Here is a 25,368-nt window from a genome sequence, read left to right as displayed (position 1 = left end):
AGCTTCTTCGAATTAGGCGGGATTTTGAATTAACCGATTTCGAATTATCGAGGTTCTACTGTATATACACTAGCGTCAGAAAGTTTAGACTCGCCGAAGATAATAATTTTCTTAAATAATTGTTTTCTGTGTGATAAGTGGTACTTTAGTTTTGTTACTTACGTGGATCCTTTCAGCACTTTCATAAGGCTATTTCAGTGCATATTGCAAGATTTTACTTTATCTTTTCAAAGAAGTTGACAGATTTATGTCCCCAGCTCTTACTGCCTGCTTCTACCTGGATAACTTCCAACCCTTCCCCAGGTAATAAACAAGCCTCTCTCACGTGATTGCTTGTCCTTCTTGTCAAGCACCTTGCAGCAATTATTTTCAATTTTAGTTGGGCACAGTAGTTGCAGAGAATCATTTGCAAATCTTGCTATTGTACTATTGTCAGTTTTCTCCAGCACTTTGCATGCAAGAAAATTAGGTTTGCCGGATTCGTCTGGATGTAGCTTACCAACTATGAAATTCACAATGTACCGGCCACATTTATCGGTTGTTTCACCCACTGTCATCCAGATACAGTGTCCTCCAATGTCAGAATGGATCGAGTCCACAGTAGATTCATACAAAAGTGTTAGATAAAATTTTTTTTAAGAGTTTACTCATCTGGAATATTTTGATTTACACAGTATCTCTTCAGGAATGATTGTAGAACTAGATTAAGTTATTCCACGGATTCTTGCTGCATGCTAGCCTTACAAAGTTCGGCTGAAAATGTATTAACTGGAGGCTTTGGTTTTATATGCATAAGAAATAGTTATAGTGTGTTGTTATTCTTTCCCTCCTTTGCCATAATATGTGCAATCGATTTTGCATGTTGTTCAAGTTCAAACTTCTTTTTACATTTCACTTTCTTCAAGCATACTTAACAATAGACGACTAACGCCGTCAGCTGAATAATGACATGTACCTGACACCCACTGATTTAATAATTCAAGTTGCTGCTCTTCTCTCTAGGCATTTTGAGTAAAGGAAATAAAGTAACACATTAGCTGAAGAAACTCCTCAAAACTAACCCTGGGCTACTGGCTGCCAAGATGGTAAAGGAATGTCTCACCCCGTCCCTTTCTTGAAATAGCCAGGCAGCATGCTTGCGTAAAATACTATCTCGTTACCTGTTGCTCATAAACTGCTTACAAGGGATGTCCAACACACGGGTGAAACCAATTTTGTTCAAGGTATTTTCAATTTAGTTAATTTCAAATATGCTGAAATATGCTGTTATGTTTAGAATATGCACTAAATCCAGTAAACCCACAACATATTGTGTATTTGCGTTTTTATTTTTATTTTAATACTGGATCTCAGACTTTAGCTGTGTAATTCAGAAAACTGAAGGTTTCAGAAGACATTTTTTTATCATTTCTTGCTTACAGCTCTTGGCAAATATACCCATCTCCACACTATTTACAGCAACGTCATTTTTCCTGCGTGGAGTTGTTCACTCATTACTAACATCCATTGTTAACGCTTGTTTACATGGTCAGAAAAGAATGAGGCATAGTTGTAGCCACACGTGTAACGTGGACAAAATACAGTACACCCGTGGAACATACACACAGCATTGCATTGCTGCCCTCTTACTGAATCTCCTCTTTGCATCATGGTTCAAAATACCTGATGCATGCAGTATCTCAGTTGTATTATCTTTCAAGTTAACCAGATATTTTTTTACTTGCCCATCCTCCCATCATTGAAAACCTTTGATGTGTTAATGCAACATTAAAAAACATTGATAATATGGAGATGATGACTCATGTCATAGCAAGCAGTTTAGCCATATAGTTTTCAATATGGGACTGTGATTTGCCACTCATTCAGCTGCCACTTAATGCCCAATAATTGCAATAATTTCCACTTCACCTTCCAGTATCAGTGTTATATGGTATTCTTCTGTAATTTGAACAATTTAAAAAAAGCCTTAAATATGTTGTAGATACAAAAAGTAGTCCTATGCTCATTATGTACTCACGAGCAAGTTTATCTGATCATGAGACAGTGTCTTTAGTTACCACTGCGAGTTATTTTACCAAATTTTACTGAAACTGAAAATTTTCTGGATTTAGCCAAACTTTATTTATAATTATCATTAATCGTGGTGTACAAAGAGTATTGAAATGTAGATTTATCTCATTTTAAGGGAATCAATATAACATTTATGGCACAAAAAATGTAATGCTGAATGAAAGTGTTTCTGTACGCAAGGTCAATCAAGAAAATGTCAATCTACGCAGACCACGAAGCACTTTGCCGCATTAGTATTTTCTCCTCGAGCCTGCGCTCACTGTGGCATACTTTGAATTAATTGCCAGATGACGTCCAGTGGCTGGGCTTTCCACTTCTCCAGGACAGCAGCTTACATTGAAACTTGCACTCATTTATGGTACGCTTGAAGTTCTATTGTTGTAAAGCCCATAAAATGGATGTGAAAATTCCAACAATTTCATTTTCTCTGCATTCCAAATAAGATGTGGTGTGATCAGAGGCAGAAACTTGTTACCGGACAAATTAACTTGTAATGGAGCAGGACATTTCCTCGTGATGGGATAAATATGCCAGAAGAAGGGAAGAAATGCAACAGTCATTTTCTACGGCACACCTGCATGTATTGTAAACGAATGTGTGTCTCAGAAGGAAGACTAAACTCTAACCAACATTATATAGCCTGTTTCATTTATTTTACACATCTCTCAAAGTCAGTCAGCCCAAACTTTCTATCTTCCTCCTACAGAGAGAGAGCTGGAGTGAGATTTAAACACAATTACTGGGGTGTTGGTGGGTGTCCAATCAACATTCAGTTAACAGAGATTTATATTTGTTTTATACTGTTTGTTGTTGGTGGTGGTAGTCATGATGATCATGATGTTGATGAAGCTCCTAGTCCCTACCTTGCATGCCTCAGATAGGCTCTTGGTTTGATGTGGAGGTTGTCCTTTATTATTACTATAACTCTGCATTTTACATGATTTTGAGCTTCTAGTGATGAACATAATGTAGGTAAGGTGCTCTTTTCTTCTACCTCTGCTTATTTCTTTGCTCAACACTTCCATACCGTTAATTGTATTACACACCTTATACTTTTAGATGATGCTTTTGTGAAGTTTGCTGCATTGTTATTTTCATTGTTTGTTGCTCCTGTTCTGTTTTGTTGCTAAAATCATCTACAATTAATAATGATAGCCCTTGGGCACTTGCAAGTGAGCAGATATCAGGTTCGACATAGTTATGAGATGAACTTTGTCGTCCTCAGGAGATGGAGGGTTTCATGATGCTGGATGACTATGACACGATCTGTGACGTTCCTCCACCAATCATGACCAGTACTTCCACCCAGACAGCAAGTCAACCAACTCGCAAAATCAAGCCTATCAGACATCCTGGCCTGAAACTGAAGACCCCGATTGCTTATCAGAAAGATACAGACCCAAGCGTCATCCCGATCCAGAAGGATGGCATGGGTAAGTGCCCCATGATAAGACAGATCGGAGGCCAAAATTTGACAGTGCTAAATTGTTTGAGATTTGTTAAGGTAACACCTGAAGTTCTTCTTTGTGCATGAAATTGCAGATCTTTACTCTGACTCACTTTCAAGTCAAAATGTAGATAAAAACATACGTAAAATAAAAATAAATTTTGCTCGCTTTTGTGCTGTTCTCTAATTTTCTGTAGTTTAATAACATTTAAATTTTATCATCAGGCATTTTAAAGTCTGTAACATTTTCAATGCCCTATTAATCTTAGTGGCAACTTCCTTTCCTTATTTGTCATATAATGTGGTGCTTGTGAGATAAGAACTTCTTTAATAAAAATGGAATTTTTGTAATGAGAGATGGATGCAGTGATATGCATTCTGAGTAGGTCTTTTCTAGTTTTTTAACATTTTGTTTCAGAAATCTGTAATTACAAGTATGAAGCTTGAATGTTTGTCCAGTGTATGATAATAATACCGCCATATTTATTTGAATTTCTGGTCTAAATTTAATAACAAAACTCATTGTGCAGTTTATTGAGCACCATAATGATATAAATGTATTTATAATTTTATGGAGCTTTCTGAAATCAGATGCATGATAGCTTCGCCCCTTTTGTGTCATTAACATGGTAATTGTCAATTGCATGAATGTGTGTGTTGCATGTGTTATATTATGTTGCTTTAATTTCACACCTTTTGCTGTTATTATTTGCTTGCTTTGACATCATTTCTTTAAATGCTAAATTTAATTATGTTTTGTAGGAATTTTACCTTTGGCGTGTTTTGGAAAGACCAGAGAATTTGTTTGTATAGGGCCTATAAAACTAATGGTTTGTGATGAGTTAATTCATTCATAATACTCCCAGTAATTTCTCTTTCCTTGCAATGTTTAATTTATGCCATATTTCACTTCAATTGTTATTTCAGTTATTTGAAAGATCATTTTTTCATTTTGTTGATTATATTACAGGCTTAATACTTAACCTTAGTTCACTAAGAGGTGGGTATGCAATTTTAATATTAATCAGAAACTCACATTATTGTCTTAACATAAATAGTACCTGCTTTTACAACAGTGGATGTTCACATCGTAATTGGATCTCCAAAGGCATATCACAGCATTTGTTCAGCTCCCGCCTTCTTTTATGGTATTGCTTAAGCTTTAGTTGAAAAACCACCCTCGTTTATTGAATTCCAGCTATTGCCAAAATAATTTATTTCACGTTCAAATAATCAGAACCTAACTATTTAGATCAATAATAATGCCAGAGGTCAGGTTACAGTTAATAGTGTTACACCGGACTGTATTGCGTACTGCCTGAATGTGTTGATTTTAAGATAAAAACCCTTTCTTGGGAGCAGTTGGATAACCTGTTAACACATTCACGCCCGTATCCGAGTTATTGCCTATAGCGTGTGACCGTGCTGTGGACCGTATCCGAGTTAGCCCGTATAAGCGCAACCTTGAATTGGAGCCGTTCCTACGCAGCTGGGATCTATTTTGGTCACAAATATGTGCGAGAGAGATGAAGGTAATACCCTCATGAATGCTTCTACTCAACAGAAACCGCATGGCCATGGCGATTTTCCCTCCCAATGCACTTTTTTTTGTTTTGTTTCTGAAGGTAGCCCAGCGCTGGCCCAACTGGCTGCGTAGTTGGTTTGTGATTGCACAAGCGTGTGTATAGTCGCGTTCTGAAGTACAACCATAGCGTGTAGGGACAATATAAGTGTTGGCGAAATTGCCGACATCCTTTTCAATGAAGACCCAGGTAATGAACTGATTCCTGAACGAAGTGAAATTGAAAGTGACAGTGATGACAGTGAAGACGATTCTCCTGGACACGTGACGGAAAACACAGTACCGGTACCTGAATGTTCGCCTTTATATCCCCCCTCCCCCTGCGATTCCATTTACTGCTGAACCAGGTATAAATATTGAAACAGAAAACACTAACGAGATGTCATTTGTCAATCTATTCCTCACGGCTGAATTTCTCGAATACCTATGCGAGCAAACAAATCTGTATGCGAGTCATGTAATCAGTGCTGCGCTGCACCCCTTCTCTAAACACACTCTTGCTCAAACGTGGAGTCCGGTGACTGTTTCAGAAATGAGACAGTTCCTGGGTTTTATGCTCACTACCAGCATCATTAGTAAACCATGTCTCAGAATGTACTGGACAGAAGATCCAATTTTCTCCACTCCCATTTTCTCAAAGACAATGTCACGAAATCGCTTTGCAAGTATCCTCTCATTCCTCCACTTTAGTGACAGCAGCGAATACGAGCACAGCACTGACAGATTGTATAAAATCAGACCTATTTTACAGGAACTTTCGGACAGATTTACAGAGCTTTATACCCCCAAACAGAAAATTGCTATGGACGAAGAAATGCTAGCCTGGAGAGGGCGCCTAAGATTCCGCGTATAACCCCGGTAAAATAATAAAATATGGCAGTTTAGTGAAGATGGTTTGCGAGTCTAACACAGGGTACATCTGTAAACTTATGATATATGATGCAAGTGGTGCGAATTTACAAAGCACAGTTATTCAGCTGCTTGAAAATTATCTTAGCCAGGGGTATACAGTCTATATGGAGAATTATTACAATAGCGTTGGACTCGCAAAACAATTACGGGAACAGAACACTGCCGTATGTGGAACAATACGGTCAAATAGGGGTGTACCAAAAGATCTAAAGGAACACCAGGCAATTCTCAAACGGGGGAAATGACTTTCAGGAGGGACGAGGATGTATTGCTTGTTTCTTGGAGGGACAAAAAGGTTATTACTATGGTAGCTACCATCCATTCGGCAGAAGTGGTCGAAACAATGAAATCTGGAAAAATACAAATGAAACCAGAGTCTGTGACCGACTAGAATCAACACATGCATGGTGTTGATACTGCAGACCAGTACTTGGCACTCTATCCTTTCATGAGGAAAACTATAAAGTGGCCAAAAAAGTTTTTTTATTTACTGTACTCACTTTTTAACACATTTCGGCTCTTCCAGAACACAAATCCTCAAAAATCAAAAACATTTCTGAATTTCATGCAGACAGTAGTTAGGAACTTACTCCAGGAAAAAAGTGAACCCGACATATAAGTACAGTCACATCTCTCCGACTACTCAGCTCCATCTACTTCATCAGCTCTAAGTCAACGTCCCGCGATTTTGCCTCCAAAAAGGGCACCGGCCAAGTATCCACCATTTAGGTTAGATGGGAAGAGAAAAGAGCATATTCTCTTCAAGTTTCCACCATCAAATAGAGTCAAGTTCCCTTCAAGAAGGTGCCAAGTGTGCTTCAAAAATAAAATTATTAGTGAAACACGCTATTTTTTTTTGAAAGTGTGGTGTTCCCATTCACCTAGGAAAGTGTGACATTAGCTACCACACCCTACAGAGATACTAGAGGACTTCATTAAGCTATGTGGAAAATTTTGTTTCCATATCTTGTTTAGTTTAGAACTTATTGTGAAAAGAATTCGTTGTTGTTTGCTCTGCCACTAAGCTGAAGTAGCTGAGCCAGCTCAGATGATGGGCGTGAATGTGTTAACATGAAGAGAAGTCACCTATTGGTGAAATTAGCACTGCGGTAAAATTCACCTAGTCATCAAAAAGAGAACGTTGATGCTCCCTCTAGTGTCTGTCATGGTTTCTAATTATTGACACAATTTATGAGGTCATGGAATTCTGAATTCATTTTGAGCTGTGCGTTGGGAAGCATTAAAACTACCCTTACCGGTACCTGAAGATTGTAGGAGTAACAAAATTCAATTCATAAAGCAATTGATCAAAAAAACTTAAAAACTATCCGTACGATAGATAGAATGCTTATAAACATCAGAAAGAAAACAACAGAAAAACCAGTACAAAAAAGTGAACACCAAAAACAAGACATGAAGTATCACAGCATACCATTCATTGGAATGACATCATGCCCTCAAGAAGCAAAATATGCTCATCAGCAGTGTTGCCAACTTAGCGGATTTTCCGCTAAATTTAGCAGAATTAAAAGACTGTCGGTGGAGAAATATATCATTTAGCAGACAGTGGATTTTTTGGCGGAATTCTAGATTTATTATAGCGGAACTTAGTGTTTTATCCATTTTACTTTTTTCTTTCTTTTTTTTTTTTTTTTTTTTTTAATTTGTACTCCCGTCTGTCTCCGAGCTATTCCGTATTTCTTGTCAGGAACTAGCAGTCAAATGAGGAAAACATGTTATTTGGATTTGATGTTATGAGATCATGGTATCATAAACTTCTAATGCGTGGGAAAAGGTTACTTATCTCTTAGTTGACGAATGATGACAGATAATGAAACTGTGAGAGAGTAGCACTTATATTTATGCTATGAAGGAAGATCGTTTAATGAACTGCGTGTGGCCCTTGTGGTAGGGGATTCACCTAGTTTGCACCCGGCAGTAAAACGCCTACAAGTTTTAGCTCGCCGGCTTCAAGGCAGGGGGTTAATCCCAGTGAAACTCGCAGAACAGGTGAGTGCAGACATTTACTTTTATTATTATTATTATTATTATTATTATTATTATTATTATTATTATTATTATTATTATTATTATTTCTCATTTTTATTGCTCATTATTTGAGATCGGATTTCTTGGCGGAATTCTAGCGGATTTTTAGTAGTATTTAGCGGATCTTGAAAATGTAAGTTGGCAACACTGCTCATCAGCTTCTCAATCATAAACCACTTGGGTCATCTTCTACCACACTCAGTCAGTACACCAGATAAATTCTAACAGACTGGTGTATGTAAAATCACCTGCAAAAATGGTTAATGTTTATGTTGGACAAACTGGAAGAGGTTTTTACATCAGATTTCAAGAACACATGGTGGCACTCCAGCTACATAATCATGAAAAATCAGCTGTTGCTGCACATCTTAATGACACAGAACATCAAGTATCAAATATGCAGAATTCTCTCACCATTTTACCTACACATCAAAAAGGGATAAAATTGAACATTTTAGAAACTCCAGATCTTTATAGATATCAATTAATAGATCCTTAACACGTATTCACTGATAAAATTGAAAATCAACATTTAAAAACTGGATTAAGTTTTTCTAACAACTGTATATTTCTGAGAAGAAACAAACTTATAGTCTGCATGGATTGATGCCGTATGTCCTGAAGATGAACATGATGAATAGTGGCTGTTATGGTATAATTCAGCAATAAGTGAATTATTTTAGGACATCCACTGTTGTAAATTCATAAAACATGCTGGGTCAGCTGTCTACTATTACTTGCCACTTTCTATAAAATACAGTATTATGTTAATTTTTGCTTAACATTCCTTTCAGTTGAATAACTGTTGAGTTGTATGAAGAAGCACATGCATTGTGATTACTTTGTTTTAATAGGGGATGAAAAATTTATCAATTATATGCCTATCTGTGGTTTATTCATTCTGCTGAAAGTTTTAAAAAAAATCCAGACGTAGTGAACCACCAAAATAAATGCTGGTACCTCACGACATAAATTTGCAGCAAAAGCATGGAATGGAAGTAATAATCATTGCAGGCAACTCATTACAAAATGATAAATAAATGGAAACCTAGCACATATGCTGGGATAACTGGCCACGCTATAGGAAATTAAAAGAAAAAGACCATGAAGAATACGGATGCACCATGTTTCTTATGGTACTCCTCTTTATTGAATCAGTCAACCTTGTTTTAGGTCTCCATCTTCCTTCGGTAGTCTCTTTTACGACAAAAAAGTGACAGTAATAATGTTAGATGGACTGAATGTGTTTTTCACATATTATTTGGTTGCATACAACCGTCTCTTGTCTGCAAAAGACCATGCCACTATGGACAATAGCCTTTGAAGGTTGGCATCTCTGAATAACAGTAGAACTGTTATTTCAGCTGGATTGTATGACTAATTCTCAACTTATTTGCCATAGGCCTACTTGAATATTTGGTATGTTTCAAAATGTCCCATGCAGTATAAAAATTTGTGTATGGGGTTAAAAACTTGAAAAATAATAATAATATCTTTCCACATAAGAAAATAGTAGTAATCGTCGTCCAACTCCTTCCCAGTCGGGGCATTTGTGGCCCTTCATCTTCCTCTCTCCTTCCACTATTTCTCTTCCATCATTTTGTCCCATTCCAGGTTTCTTCTTCCGGAACTTCTCTTTATTGAATCAATCAACTTTGTTTTAGGTCTCCATCTTCCTCTCTTTCCCCTCTAAGTTAATCTCCATTATCTATTTTGGTATTCTTTTCTCCTCCATCCTCTTTACATGTACAAATCATTTTAGTTTATTCCTATCATTTCTCTCATTTAGGTTTTCTATTCTGACTTCCTTTCTAACATCTTTGTTTCTCACTCTGTATTACCTTGTCTTTCCTATCGTACTTCTTAGGTATTTCATTTCGCTCGTTTGAATACTACTGTCATCCCTACTTGTCATTGTCCACGTCTTAGCTGCATAGGCCAATATAGGTGCATAATACATTATGTGCATTCTCTCTTTACACTTCCGTGGTACTTTCTTATTCCAGATGAGTTTTCTTACACTCTAATAGAATGCATCGCCCTGTTGTACCCATGTCCAACATTGTATTCTGCATTAATTCACTCCCTAAGTATTTGAAACTCCACAGTTTCAAGGCTTTGACCACCAATTTTCACAATGCCTTTCCCTTGTCTTTGTCCTCTTTATATTGCTGTGGTCCTGCTTTTCCCTTTATTGATTTTCATACCATGTTTTTTCTCATTCAGTGCATCAAGTTTTTCTTGTACTTCTGTTGTGTTCATTCCTCACGACCAAAATATAGTATGCACCTAGTGATAACTTCATCTCCCTATTCTCATATGCTTCCTTTGTCTCCTTTACAATTTCATCCATAACCATTAGAAACAAAAGAGGTGACAGCACACTCCCGTATCTTGGCCCAGTTTCATTTCTAAACCATTACACCTTCTAACTGGAGTCTGCACTCTGCTAATGCAGTTGTTGTGCATTGCTTGCACCATTTCTACAGTTTGTGTACCCAGTCCCTTTTTTGACCATGGTTTCTCAAACTTTCTTTCTGGGACCACTGTTGTATGCCTTTGTTAGATCTGTGAATGTCATGACCAGATCATTTCCATATTCCCAACTCTTTTCAATTCATTGCCTCATGCTGAATATTGGGTCCTCTGTATATCTTTCACTTCTGAAGCAATGCTGTTCCTCTTGCAACTCTCCTACCTTTCCTCCCATTCTCCTATCTAATATCCTTTCTAGTATTTTTGTCACTTGTGATACAAGAGTGATTTCTCAATAGTTATCCCACATTTTTTTTTTGCCCCACTTCTTAAAGATTGGCATTATTATTTATTACCTTCCCCCAGTCTTCTGGCACACATTTCTGTTTCCATATACACTTTAACAATTTGTGCACCCATTGTAGTCCAACAAGTCCAGCAGACTTTATCATTTCCACACTAATTTCATCCATCCCTGGTACCTTCCCCATTTTCATTTTATGGTCTGCTAATTCCACCTCTAACATTGTTATATCATCTACTGTTGAGTTATCACGTTGTATTACTACTGTCTCCTCTGCACAATTTCTCACGTTTAGCAGCTTATCAAAATACTCCATCTTCTCTCTATATCTTGTGGATGTGTTGTCAACTCTTCACCTTTCTCTTTCAGTCTCATCAATGTTCTGTCACAGGGACTCTCTTCCCCACTTACAAATGCCATTTTAATGTTGGACCATTCATTTTCCACATTTCCTACTTAAGTAAATGGAATTTGTTTTTTCAGTCTCTCCAGAAATTCTTATCTTTTAATTTTCACACTTTTATTTTACTATCTCGTATCTCCTTTAAGTTTTCGATTTTCCCCATTTTCATTTTTGCTCTCACAGCTCTATGTTCTCTATTGCATGCTTCTCTTGGTAAAACTCTTATATTGCAAGACACTATCCTCATTTTTTATCCGTATTGAAAGTCTATTAAAAGGAGAATAATAAAATAATAATAAAATTGTGAATTCAACAAATTCTGATGTTAAATATTTTAAAGTATTACAAAATTCATAACCTATAATTAATATGGCGCATCAGTTAAGAAGTTTTGTGGACGAACATGCCTAAACTCAGCTGTTTTGAGAGTGTATTAACACATTGCTGACCGGATGCTTGAGCTTGTCACATACCCTGTGGACCGGACATCTTTCTACTAAGCATACTAGGGTGCACTTGATTATAAAAATGTATGTAAATATTAAACCAGTCAAGATTTTATCTTTAAAGTTGGTATGAGTACTCAACCAATGCCCGTAGTAGTACTTCAACATATCTAAGATAAGCAAGCAAATGTGTGTTCATTCAACAACACATCAATAATGTTTACATCGTTGTCAGAGTCACTTGAATAAATAAGCACACTAGGTAAATTACGGCGTGCAGAGGCTTGAATATCACTTCCACTATCACTCTTACATTCAGTTTCCACTAATTCATTATCACTCTATCCATTTGAACGATCATCGGCATATAATTCTTATCGTCGTCAGCTAACACCGTATTTCGCGGGCGCTCCATCTTGTCATTGACTGAACAGGCAGAAAGAAAGTCGACATTTCGAAACTAAATCAAAGAATAAAAGAAGCCGTGAATAAAAGAAAAGTGGCAGATATACATGTACGATTTATTCTACTCAATGTGCAAGTTCGAAATAGTTCAATATATGGTCAAGAGATGTCACAGGAAGACCGAAAACAATGTCGTGAATAAAACCGAGATTTCTCGGGGCCCGTCACTTACCGCTGGCGAGCGTACTACGAGATTTCTCGGGGCCCGTCACCCATGTGTTAAGATTTCATTTCTATATGGTATAACATGTGAAGAAGTTTACGCCAGATTTTATCAAAATGTTTTTGTGCAAACAACGAAAATTTTAAGACATTCAGCAGTTTAATAGATTGTGAATGTAGTTATACAGTGAAGAACTAATAAGCATTGTGTTTTGAGTATTAGAATAAGTTTCAATTTTAAACTCAACAAATTGTCATATCATTCTTAATTAGACAACGTCATATATAAACGATTTATATTTACTGTAATAGGGTTATAAAGTTTGTTATGGTCTGCCGTTAACAAACTTATCAATAAGTGTAAGTTCTGTAACAATGTTACCAATCGATCTTGTCAAATATTTATGGCTGAAGATGTTAAGAAAATGAACGAAACATGTCCTATGTCTTAATAATGAAGCAATAAAATAAGGATGAGGATGGTTTTTAAGTATTGAATAGGTGGAAATCTGAGTTTTATTATTCTCCTTTTAAAACTCTCATATCCATCAACTGGCTGCAATTTGTCCTTTCCACCAGAAAATAATCAATTATAGTGGAACTTCAATTCTCAGTTTTTGACAGGACCATGGAAAAAACGTACAACACAGGAAAACAGAAAATCCGGGAACGAATGAACCATCAACAATTTGACTAAACATCACAAAATATGAAAAATGTATACTTATAATCTAACTCCCCTAAACCAAACCAACCTACAGCCCTAATGGGCCTTCCGCCTACCAAGTGACCGCTGCTCGGTCCGAAGGCCTGCAGATTACGAGGTAATGCATGGTCAGTGTGATGAATACTCTCAACCGTTATTCCTGGCTCTCTAGACCGGAGTCGCCATCTCGCCATTAAATAGCTCCTCAATTAAAGGTAATCGTAGAATGAGTGAACCTGGAAGCAACCCTCATATCCAAGTAAAAATGCCTCACTGGCCCAGAATCAATCCCGGGCCCTCCGGGTGAGAGGCAGGCAAGTTAGACCGCAGGTCGGGCTTTAAACATTACTTACCAGCACGCGACTTAAAAATCTCGAAACTTTACATTCAGGTTTACCGGGGAAACTTCGTCAGTTTCCTCTGAAAATTTCTTTCAGTTCAGCAACTTTGATCAGCCAAACTCTTAGAAAAATCGAATCCCCGGAGTGACACCGTTCACATATCCGGGTTTCTCGCCATCTTTGCTGTTGCTCTCCTCTTCTTTAACGCAACGCATATTTTTTCTTTGGCCGGGTGACTGCTCAACTTTACTTATCACCCCGCGGAGACAATGAGGCATATAGGCTAGCACCGAGTAGGAGGTCGGCCTTCCCACAATGCTTTACACCTGCATTGCCCGCAACGTTCCTCTTGTCTTCTCAGACCATGATGTCCTTATGGCCCTTCGTCCAGCTGGTTGACGACGGGACTCAACCATTAGCGGATGTACTTCTCTATTTCTACACTCCAGCGGACGTCTCTACCATCATCGAGAATGGCGCGCGCATCCACAACCCTCTCTATGCAGTTGAACCTACTCCAGAGTGTCTTTTGGCCGAGCTACCGAACACAGACGACCCTCCGCCTGGACTCATCGATCTGCCCGCTGCGACCACCTCCTTACTGCTCACCCCCTCCGCCTTTGTCTTTCCTTCCTGTTACTTCTGTCACTGCTCTAACCACTACTACCACCATTACCACCTCAGTTCACACCTCCTCTTCCCTCCGTCACTACTACTATTGCATCTCATCCTTTCCCTCTCATGACATTTCCTCTCCCCTTCCCCTCTCATAACATTTCCTCACCCTTTCATTCCCTCCACTGACCCCACACACACCCTCAGCGCTCATCACTTCAGTCATCTGTTGAAGGATATTCACGTCAGTATCCTCCTGGCAACTTGGCACATCCACCATTGGTCCCACCGCCTTCTACCAGCACTACCACCTTTAGCTGCGTCGCCTGTGGTGTGGAGCCCAGTCTTCCATCAGCATATATCCTCCAGGAACTCCGGCAGACATGGATACCAGTGCACTGAGCCTTTCGGATCTATAACTCCGCTGGACCCACCTATCTCATCCGACTTCATCGACCAACTGCTGAAGACGATGAACGTCTCTTCGCCACTGGGATCCACCTCAACGGCCGCCATCATCGCATAGAACCATCTCGCTCACCACTACAACCTTCATCTCGTCCCCCCACACCTTGAAGTAGTCCCCTGCCGGCCCCACCTCCCCAACCACCTCATCCATCTTTTCATCCTTATCTCCTCCCACCCCCACCTTGTTACTTTTCCCCACCTCCATCTTTTGACATCTTTCGCCTTCTCACTTCACTTGTTAACTTCTCCTCCTTTTATCATAACCTTGCCCTTCTTTTATTTCCCCCTCACCTTGTATAACCCCTCTCATCTTTGCATCATTGTTATGTCTCTTTATGTATGGCAAAACTTAATAAAGCTCTGTACAATTCTCCTCTTCTTACTTAGCCAAGAGGCCGTCTAATCTCCTGCACCTCTCCTTATCTGCACAGCTATTTACCCTCTCCTTCTTCCCACACTTCTCCACATCCCCGTCACCTCTCCTGGCCAAAGAGAGGGCGTAACCCTCTACATGACCCGCCCCACCCCTTCAGGGTGGGGAATGGAAACTTCTCCAACATAATCCCCGTAATGCCAAATCAAACAACAATCGACCACAGTAGTTTTTAATTCTCTAACCTAATAAAATAAAGCACATTAGATAACAAAGCGCCCAACATGATGGCAAAATCCCTTTTTTTTAATCTTTCATTGTAATTTGGTTACCGGTTCATGTTTATGGAAATCTTGTACCGCGTAAATTTAAATTAGGCCTACATCGACTTTTAAAGGTTATGTTGAACTCGAGAATACAGTATGGTTTTGAATGCAAATTTTGATTCTCAAGTTTTCGAATGCACTATATTCAATTCTGCCCGTCACTAATCACAATCAAATTGGAAAGAGAAAAGATATCATTAACACTTCCGAAATTACGGTTATTTGCCACCTTGAGCTCACCTGGAAAGCGTGCTCGCTGTACAATTTGGTACAAGTGCGATATGATACAAAGTTTTTAAATGTAACGTGCGCAAATAAAACAACTGTGGTTGTTATAACATTTTCACACAAAAACATGAAGTTCCCAGTTTTATATTAGGACCCAAACAGTAATAGGCAATCCCAAAACCTCCCATGGCTTTATGTATATAAGTTGTAACATCTGTTCTGGTTTACATAAAATCAGCTTCATGGTCCGTATCGCACTTCAATAGATTCACAATTAACAGAAATCTCTTGAGTTATTTGTTTGTTTTAATCTTGTCAATCTTATGTTAATTTTAAGGACACTTCCTCTAAAGCATTACTTTGTCAATGTTATATATTTTTCATCTAAACAGTGTTATGTGGCTGAAGATGTTGATAATATACGAAACATGTACCACTTTTGACCATTAAAAATTGCCTTAAGCAATCATTGTATCGACTAGGTGGAAAATAAATTAAATACTTAATTGTGAATCTGTTCTGGTCTCGATAACATAAGCGTAATACCAATATAAATGGTCCGTTATTGGACATTATAAATTTTCCAGCTAGCTCATTCCTGGTTGCCAGCGTTTCGCCCTCGTGTGCTAGGGTGGGCTCATCAGTTGGTACCTAGCACACCTACCAATTCGCTGGCTAGTGCATACCGTGGAGGCCACTGCATAGGCTAACTGGAGCCACCGGCAGTGCCAATGCACTAAGAGACTTTGTCTCATCACTAAAAATTGATGCCTGCTTGGCCATCAGATGATATAGATGTTGATTCCCATAGGGAATCTGAAATATTTGTCCTGAATGAGCAAATTTATAATACCAATATAAATGGTCCGTTATTGGACATTATAAATTTTCCAGCTAGCTCATTCCTGGTTGTCTGCGTTTCGCCCTCGTGTGCTAAGGTGGGCTCATCAGTTGGTACCTAGCACACCTACCAATACGCTGGCTAGTGCATACCGTGGAGGCCACTGCATAGGCTAACTGGAGCCACCGGCAGTGCCAATGCACTAAGAGACTTTGTCTCATCACTAAAAATTGATGCCTGCTTGGCCATCAGATGATATAGATGTTGATTCCCATAGGGAATCTGAAATATTTGTCAAAATGCGCCCTGTCTCCTTCCAATATTTGTGGACACTCTCTGCTTTATTATTTCCGAGGATTCTCTAAACAATACCGCCCGAATGCGATGCTAAGATGGTCCCTTATGCAAATTCACCGCCGATCGCTTTTCCCGTACAGTACTTCCTCGAATTACCGCAATGATGGGATGTTAACACCAAGATCTGTAAGTATGCCGTAGCCGTCCTTTCGTGAGATACAGTGTGTTGAAAAACGCGTGGTCGAGGATTGAGCGTTGATAGGACTAAAATTTCTGGACGATTGATCCGAGAAATCATTTCTTCAAGGAACGGATAATGCAGGATTTTTACCACGTGATTTAATAAAGATAATCGAGGTTCTGCTGTACTGATTTTATTCTTCTATTACCCCAACCATATCTTGTAATTATCCTGCTGTTTTTCTTTTGAACAATGTGTTTCCCACATTCATTTGATTCCTCTCACCAAACTCAACTAGTTTCTCTCCTTCATTCCTTTTCCCATTGGCATATTAGCCGATTACTTCATTTCCTTGTCTTTAGTTTCCCACTGAATAGAATAGAACAGACCTGAATAGAACTTGTAGAAACTTAAGGTGCCGGGTTGAGTGGCTCAGACGGTTGAGGCGCTGGCCTTCTGACCCCAACTTGGCAGGTTCGATCCTGGCTCAGTCCGGTGGTATTTGAAGGTGCTCAAATACGTCAGCCTCGTGTAGGTAGATTTACTAGCACGTAAAAGAACTCCTGCGGGACAAAATTCCGGCACCTCGGCGTCTCCGAAAACCGTAAAAGAGTAGTTAGTGGGACGTAAAACAAATAACATTATTATTATTATGAAACTTAAGGTGGATGGGGTAAGATTAGAAGATAATTTTCTCTAGTTTTTTCAAAAGTCGATATGTGCTAATATTCTGGTAAAATGGGACTTTACATTAATACTCTAAATGAATGATATACTTTTGTTTATGGACTTATTTACTTATTTTTATTTTTGTTATTTTGTGAATAATATTTTTTTAATATTTATTGATTTTTAAGCTCCATTGTCAAACATTTTATAACATAGGCTACTTGGTATTGTAATATTACATCATATTATTAGATTCTAATATACTCAGCATCAAGCAATGTAACATAAAACAAAATAAGGTAATTAATAACCTATATTATCAACCCTATTGTAATGAATGAACACATTAATATCACAGAGGTTAAATTAAAGTTAAGTCTTACAAAATAAAATCTACTCAGTTAATATTTAAGAACTCATCAAAACACATAGCCATCAGTAGGCTGTTACTTGTCTTCCAACACGACTCTGTAGAAATCCACAGCATCATCCGGTATTTCAAAAAACTTCAACAGAGCTTGAACTTCCTTCTTTTCTTTGCTCACCATATTTTTCTTTGGTAAAACAGAGGATTTTAGCAATGCTTCATGGCTGGATTTCATTTTCAGAACTTCAACTTCCACTGGGGGTATCCTGTACTGATACAGAGACTCTCGTATTATATGTGATAACACATTGAATATTCATTTTAAATGGCAACCTAGTTCGTAGTACCTTCTGTGCACTCTCTTTTAGATCTTTGATTTCCTAGTCCCTGCTCAGAATTTTAAGGGTGCCATGATATCATAGTATTGTTTGGGAGACAGTATGTTTTCCCATCTTCTGTAAGATTTCTCAATTCTACTGAACACTCTGACTGGAGCCATGTAACTGTGTCCCCTAATAGGGAAGAAATGTAGAATATTATTGAATAACGTGCTTTTTTCCAAGAAAGCAGTAAGTGTGGCCAGGATGACACTGTTTTTGTTTTGACTGCTACAAGAGTCTGAGAATAAATGTATTGTGGTAGGGCCATCTTTGTGCAGTTTCTTTTCTAGGTTAAAAAGAAAGTCCAATACAGCCGAAGCAACTTGGTTGTAACCTCTTGAGGATTCTGTTTCTAGCGAAGTATAGAAAAATATGTCTTCCTTTCTCTGCTCCTTTGAGTGAATCATGAGGCAGAGATTGTATAACCACACTTGTCTAGCATAGAAAACCTCACTCACTGATAACTTTGGAATTGGTTGATTTTGTTGCATGTCAAAACATATCTTGATGACACCTGGGTTTTCTTCTTTCATTATTTGATAGAACTGCTTTACACGAAGTTTATGCAATCTATAACTTGTCCTCAGTTCATTCTTCTTCTCTGGGCATGTTTTTTTGCTAGTGGCTTTACGTCGCACCGACACAGATATGTCTTATGGCAACGATGGGATAGGAAAGGCCTAGGAGTTGGAAGGAAGCGGCCATGGCCTTAATGAAGGTACAGCCCCAGCATTTGCCTGGTGTGAAAATGGTAAACCACGGAAAACCATTTTCAGGGCTGCCAACAGTGGGATTCGAACCCACTATCTCCCGGATTCAGGCTCACAGCCGCGCGCCTCTAACCGCACAGCCAACTCGCCCGGTGGGCATGTTTCTGTATTTTCATCAGACTAATTTTACAAGTGGAGCATGTATCAGTGTGAGGAGTTTTGAATGACAGATTGAAACACTTATAGAATATATACTTGTATTTTGACTGCGAGCACAATTTCAATCCAGAACTTTTCCTTTCTTCACAGAATGTCTTCCTCATCTTATTGACTGAGAGATATGGCAGTAAATATCCTCCCTTAGACTTTCCTCTGCCATGATGGCTCTCTCTGCATTTATACCTTTTGATGTGATTTTTTATGGCAACCATTATGTCCTTGTGTTCCTTGCCTGTTCTGTCACCACCTTGATTTTCCTTAGGTAACTTCCCAGTATGATGAAACCTACTACCCAGATAAGATATTCTGTCTGTTGACATGCCAGAAATTCCTCGACAATTTGCAGCGCAGACAGGAAGTATTTCACCAGCTTTCTTCCTAATGCTGTACTTCACAGAAACACTTTTCTTCTTCCTAGCACTTTCATTGTTCACTACCCTGCGCTGCGGTGTGGAAAGGTGCATATACTTCAATAGAAACGTGTCTTGATTGATCTTGTTTAAAGAAGTTACATGATTACGGAATTCTGTGATATCTTCAGAGCAGAGTTTAGCAGCTTTGCATTGTTTCATCCTTTTAGTTTGTGTACTTGCGGCCAAGTCTTTTGAGTACATGAATGCATTTAATATTAGGTTCGCTTTTAGTTCTAGCCAGCTTTCCAGGTATTCTCTTCTTGTATCTAGACTTTCTTCCACCGACACATTCCAGAACCAGCACGCCAGTTTCAGAATCTTCAGATTCATTATTCATACTGTTGTAGAGTGAAATAGTTCCTCATACAGTAACTTGCTTAAAGCTTCTCAAGGAGGGAGTTTCATTTTGTTGATGACAATGAGGGTTAATCGCGGGAACATGTGTTATATAGAGGATGGTTGCCTAGTTGTACTTCCTCTTAAAACAATAATCACCACCACCATGTGGCATGCAGTTCCAAGAATACATGCTTTCAATAAAGGAGTCCAGCGTTCCATTGTTCCACAGAATAACACTTCTGATTATCCATGAGAATGCCACGTGATTAATAGTTAACTGCATTTATCTAGTTTTGCTATAACTTTCCGAGAGCATATATCGGCTTTTGCAAAAACGTAGTGTTTTCAACCACTTCTATACATGGCAAATATCAACTTATGCAAAGGGTGATTGCACAGGGTGGTGAGCAAGGTCAAACTGATAACATTAACATGCATATCTCAGTTTCAAATTTTTTTGCATTTATCGAGTTTTGAAAAAATGCTCCTCATATCTCATTATCCTGTCTCTGATGTACACCACCATATTCACATACTCCTCCAGCTGTTTTGAAATTATCGGGCCCACTCCATTTTTTTTGCCTCTTGTTAACTACTCTTATGTAGATTTTGGTTTATTCTATCTTTTCCCCATTCTCTTCTTTCCTTTCCCCTTCCATTTAACTTCATGCAACCCCATCATTTCTATATCCACATAAAATCTACCACTTCTTCTGCCTTTCCTGTTGCTGTCATAAGGTTCATTATGTCCACCTTCATGATGTTTGTTAATGGTCGCCCATTTTTCACAGTTCTCCCAGCACCTAAAGGACTGTGCATCACGTGCAGGTTATGTCTTAACCTTTTCTGAGGCATATTTAGGCTATTATTACGATGGGGTTGTCACTCCCAGAGGCACTTTATACCAACTGCTAGGTGTAACATTTGGCCGCTCCTGAGGAGTACAGAAGCCTTTTGCAACTGCTTCACTGAAGTTCAAACGTTGCTGACAGGAGAAAGTTCTTTCAGTTTTATCTGTCATTGGGACTCGGATCTTCTTCCACCATCTAAACTGCTGACCATGTTCTGCTTTCTGGTGAATTTGTGTGTCATTCCTACACAAAGGCTTCACCTGGCCTCCAAAGGGAGGACTCTCCTGTGTTCTGAAATTTACTCAGTTAATGCTAATTTCATGTTTTGTTGACATTTTGATGATTTTTTTCATCAAATTTCAAGACATTTAACCACATAAAACAAAGGCGCTGTTGAAGAAAATGAAAACCAGTCACAGTTTTGGTGGGTTTTTTTGGTCATGTAGTACTTGTAAGCCAGTTTTTATGAGAATTGGAGAATATTTGCATAACACGAGAAATTGCAGATTAAAAATGAAGTTCTGAGAAAATTAATCTACACATACAAAAAACTCATTAAATTAGTCAACAGTTCCTCTTAAAATTCATCACCTTCATAGGTCTTGCATTCCTGCTTCTTTTTGCATTCCTCCCTTTGCACTTTTGAGATCAGTTTTCTCCTGGCCATTTCCTTTTGACCGGAGCCAGACTGTAGTAATAATAATTGCTTTACGTCCCACTGACTACATTTTTAATGGTTTTTGGAGGTCCCAGAGTTTTGTCCTGTGGGAGTTCTTTTACATGCCAGTAAATCTGCTGATGCAAGGGTGACATATTTTAGCCCCTTCAAATACAACAAGGCTGAACCTGGATCAATTGCCTTGTTGGGCTCAGAAAGTCAGCTCTCTACTGCCTGAACTACTCAGCCCGGCAACATACTCTTTTGGTCTCTGTGCATAGCTAATTTGATAGATATTGGTGGAATCTCTTCATTTCTTACAGCCACTTGCAGTTAATTTGTTGCACTGCACCCCATGTTATATTCTCCTGTGACTGTTCTCAATCTTTGGGATGACACAAGAACTCTTTTTGGACATCTTTTCCTTATTGATGCATGCAGATTTTCATTTTGTGTAGACCGTCAGCAACATCAACATCTTGAAAGAAGTTCTGTTGATGACAGTCTCTTACATACAGGTACAATTTTGAACAGCATTGATGTGAACTGAACAGACATATATATATATTTATGGGCTTCAGGAGTCAGTTGCAATACTCCTTAAGAACCAGAATTCAAGTCCTTGAGTGCATCTCTTATACTGGAGGGTTTTGTCTTTGGATGAGTAGTGATAATGAAGTGTTGCATATTTTTTTTTTAAGTAATCCCATGGCCCTACAGCCCTGAAGGACCTTGGCCTACCAAATGACTGCTGCTCAGTCCGAAGGCCTGCAGATTACGAGGGGGTGGCATATATTGCAGATTTCATATTGAGTTTACTGAGGGAATGAAAATGAAGATCCACAGCCTGTTTCCAGTCATTCGACCAGGTCAGGAATGGAATGAATGAAGCCCCCATCTAGCGGCGAGGACAGGAATTGTTCTGGCTGCCAAGCCTGTCACACTCCTCTTGGGCAATGATTAATGACTGATAGATGAAATGAAATGATTTTGGAGAGTGTCGCTGGAATGAAAGATGACAGGGAAAACCGGAGTACCTGGAGAAAAACCTCTCCCGTCTCCACTTTGTCCAGCACAAATCTCACATGGAGTGTCCAGGATTTGAACCTCGGAACCCAGCGGTAAGAAGCCGGCACGCAGCCGCCTGAGCCGTGGAGGCTCTTTCTGAAGGAATATTCGTACATATTGCTCTCTGGTGACGTGGTTAGTAAGTTTGATGATGGTAGTTTCTTTCAAGACTGAGTGAGTTGGCCATGCAGTTAGGGTTCCACAGCTGTGAGTTTGCATTCAGGAGGTAGTGGGTTCAAACACCACTGTTGGCAGCCCTGAAGATGGTTATGCATGGGCCCTGAAGATGGTTATGCATGGGTTCCCATTTTCACACCTGGCAAATGCTGAGGCTGTACCTTAATTAAGGTCACAGCGTTTCTTTCCAACTCCTAGTCCTTTCACATCCTTGCGTTGCTGAAAACCTGTGTTGGTGCAACGTGAAGCAAATTGTAAAAAGTTTATTTCAATGTTCCAACACCTTTTCCACCAAGGCTAGTACCCCTGCCTTTCCATTCTTTCACCAAATTTCTCAAACCAGTACCCATTTTTTACCACATGGTTTATGCATTCTCCTTTTTCAGCTCGATAACTACACCATAAACAGCTGCCTTTATCATATGCAAAAGTGTATTAGCATCTTCATCTAATAATACAGTAAAATGCCATTGTAACGAAAGCCTGTTTAACGAAATGTTCGGAATAGCGAAATTATTTTTAGGCCCATTCTCTTTTCCCTATTTAACGCGTGTTAAAATATTTCGTTGTACCAAATTTCGAACTTCTAGTATAACGAATTAAAATGTAGCCTTTTTCTTCAAAATATAATTGAAATTCATCCTGTTTTAATTGCCGGGTATTTTGCACTACATGTCTCTATACAGCTAATACCAGACGCCACACACTATACAACACACAGGCAAAACTACCCGATTACAAATCAGGGGAAAGTAAGCAAGCGCATTGCAATTGTGATGAGTGGGTTGCCTACCCAACAGCACGTGAAGATTATCTTATTCAGTTACAGTGTAACGGTACTGAATGTCATTACAGTAAAGCCTCGTTTCAGAGTCGTTGGGATGCAAAAATCAGACTTCGAATTAACCGCCAACTTCTAGTTCAGAAATGCCAAAACTTGCCACATCACAAAATATTCTAAGATCCATTACTGCATGCAATTATCCTTGATTCACAGTTTAAACCTTTCAAATGCCATGGCAAAAACTATTTCCAAAATGTATCTAACAAGGTGCATTTACAGTATTCACATAATGCACTCGGATAACTCACTGACGAACAAAACCTCACACAACGAAAGGAAAACAAAGCATGATTCAAAGACGTGAAATATATGCTAGTTCTCTTGGGCAAGTGCTTTATTAATTGAATTACTGTATTGTATGCATTTTATATGTCCTATACTTGCACCAAAAGTGCCTGACGTCCTTGAAACGTCGTGGCTTATTGAAGTTTCCTATGATGAGCTTCCGTGTGCATTGCAACACAGTACACCGACCCCAACCCTTGTACGATTTCCCGGCTGGCACTTCCTCCTTTAAAATGACAAGTCCATTTGGGCTCGGCATTAAAAGAAACTATGCAGGTTCATCAGCGTTGACAATATCAATCGGTGCGTACAAATTGATTATATGAGCCACGTTTTTTCGCGAACTGTTGGCATCAGCAGTGTTCGCGGATTCTGCTTCTTTGCATACTGCCTGCTACGTGATATTGTGACGTTCCTTAAAACGCTGATTACAAAATAATTGTGATTTCACTCGAACCTAGCAAATGTGAAACACACTGTAGACACACTGAAGCGAGTGAAAGTGTGGAAAGCTACCAGGTACATTCCGGAAGACTCGTTCTATCATGACGCGGATAAATGTTGAATTTAATTTACTCTGTAAAATACTATTTTTTAAATGTAAAGACAGTTTTGAAATAAATTTGTGTTAAATTCAAGTGCAGTGGTTGCTTACTAGCTTGCATATTTGTTTGTGTCAGGGAGTGTTCAGAAGAAAATAACTGACTTTTTCAAAAAATAATGTCGAGATAATGTACTGGTACAGGGTAAAATTTGAGATGCTGAAAACTTCTTGCAAGTACCTGTAAATGTAAATATATGTATCCTGATTTTCCTCTCATTTAATAAATACAGTATTAAGGTTTTTTATGTGTAAATTCATGTTGAAATAACATAGATTCTTAAGAATCGTAAGAATTCTTGAGAATTAACAAAATTTCACTATAACAAATTAATTTCTGAGATCCCCAAAATTTTGTTATACTGGTATTTTACTGTACCATTGTGTAATGCATGCCACATTTTTCTAATGATCTTTTCCATAATATATCGGCAACAAATACTTCCATTGGTACAGATGACCTCTCACAATTTATGTAACATTCCCTGCAGACTTTGTGTCCTTTTAGTCATACATTGTATTCTGGAGAATTACCTCCAAGTTGATGAACCACACCACACACGTTTGACAGTATTTAGACAATACATGATAGTCTACCACTAGTCCAGTATGAATTTCAATAATGTTCCATTCCCATACATGGATGAATGACCTCGTTTGTCATATCCCATCAAATGATGTAGCTTTGTCAGTAACTGCTTTCTTTATTCGATGGATCCACTTCTACATGAGCTTTGTATAGATCCTTTCTTGCCGCAGAGAGAATTTCTGAACTAAGTTTTGCAGTTTTGGATACTAGTGTGGGTGTGCTCAGTAAAAGTTTTAGAATCAAGGTACTTCAATTTTGTGCACATACAAAAAGAATTCAGTTTTCTTTGATCCCCTTCAATAGTTACATATGGCTCCACAGCCCTTTAATTTACCATATAATCTCGAATACCACCCGCCACCGAATAAGATCCGCACCCTTATTTTGAAAGAACAAATTTAAAAAAAAAGTGAAGTCAAAATTATTTACAATCTTTACTAACACACATCAAATGATTAAAAAATACAAATAAAAGTAAAGAAACATTTCCAGAATGATATCCAACGA

General features: G+C 38.6%; 1 protein-coding gene across 3 annotated transcripts in view; it reads left to right on the top strand.

Moving 5' to 3' along the window:
- The window catches only part of LOC136881030 (polycomb protein Sfmbt), a 381,497-nt gene that overhangs the window by 80,474 nt on the left and 275,655 nt on the right, over positions 1–25,368 (top strand). For all 3 annotated transcript variants that reach the window (XM_067153628.2, XM_067153622.2, XM_067153627.2), the window contains exon 3: positions 3,296–3,503. In XM_067153628.2, the coding sequence (XP_067009729.2) occupies positions 3,296–3,503 (208 nt within the window). The remainder of the gene's footprint in view (positions 1–3,295; positions 3,504–25,368) is intronic.

Source organism: Anabrus simplex, chromosome 9 (genome assembly GCF_040414725.1).
Source record: "Anabrus simplex isolate iqAnaSimp1 chromosome 9, ASM4041472v1, whole genome shotgun sequence".
In the NCBI taxonomy this organism is placed as follows: Eukaryota; Metazoa; Arthropoda; class Insecta; order Orthoptera; family Tettigoniidae; genus Anabrus; species Anabrus simplex.
Note: the sequence above shows the minus strand (reverse complement) of the source record. Positions and strands in the feature narration are given on the sequence as shown.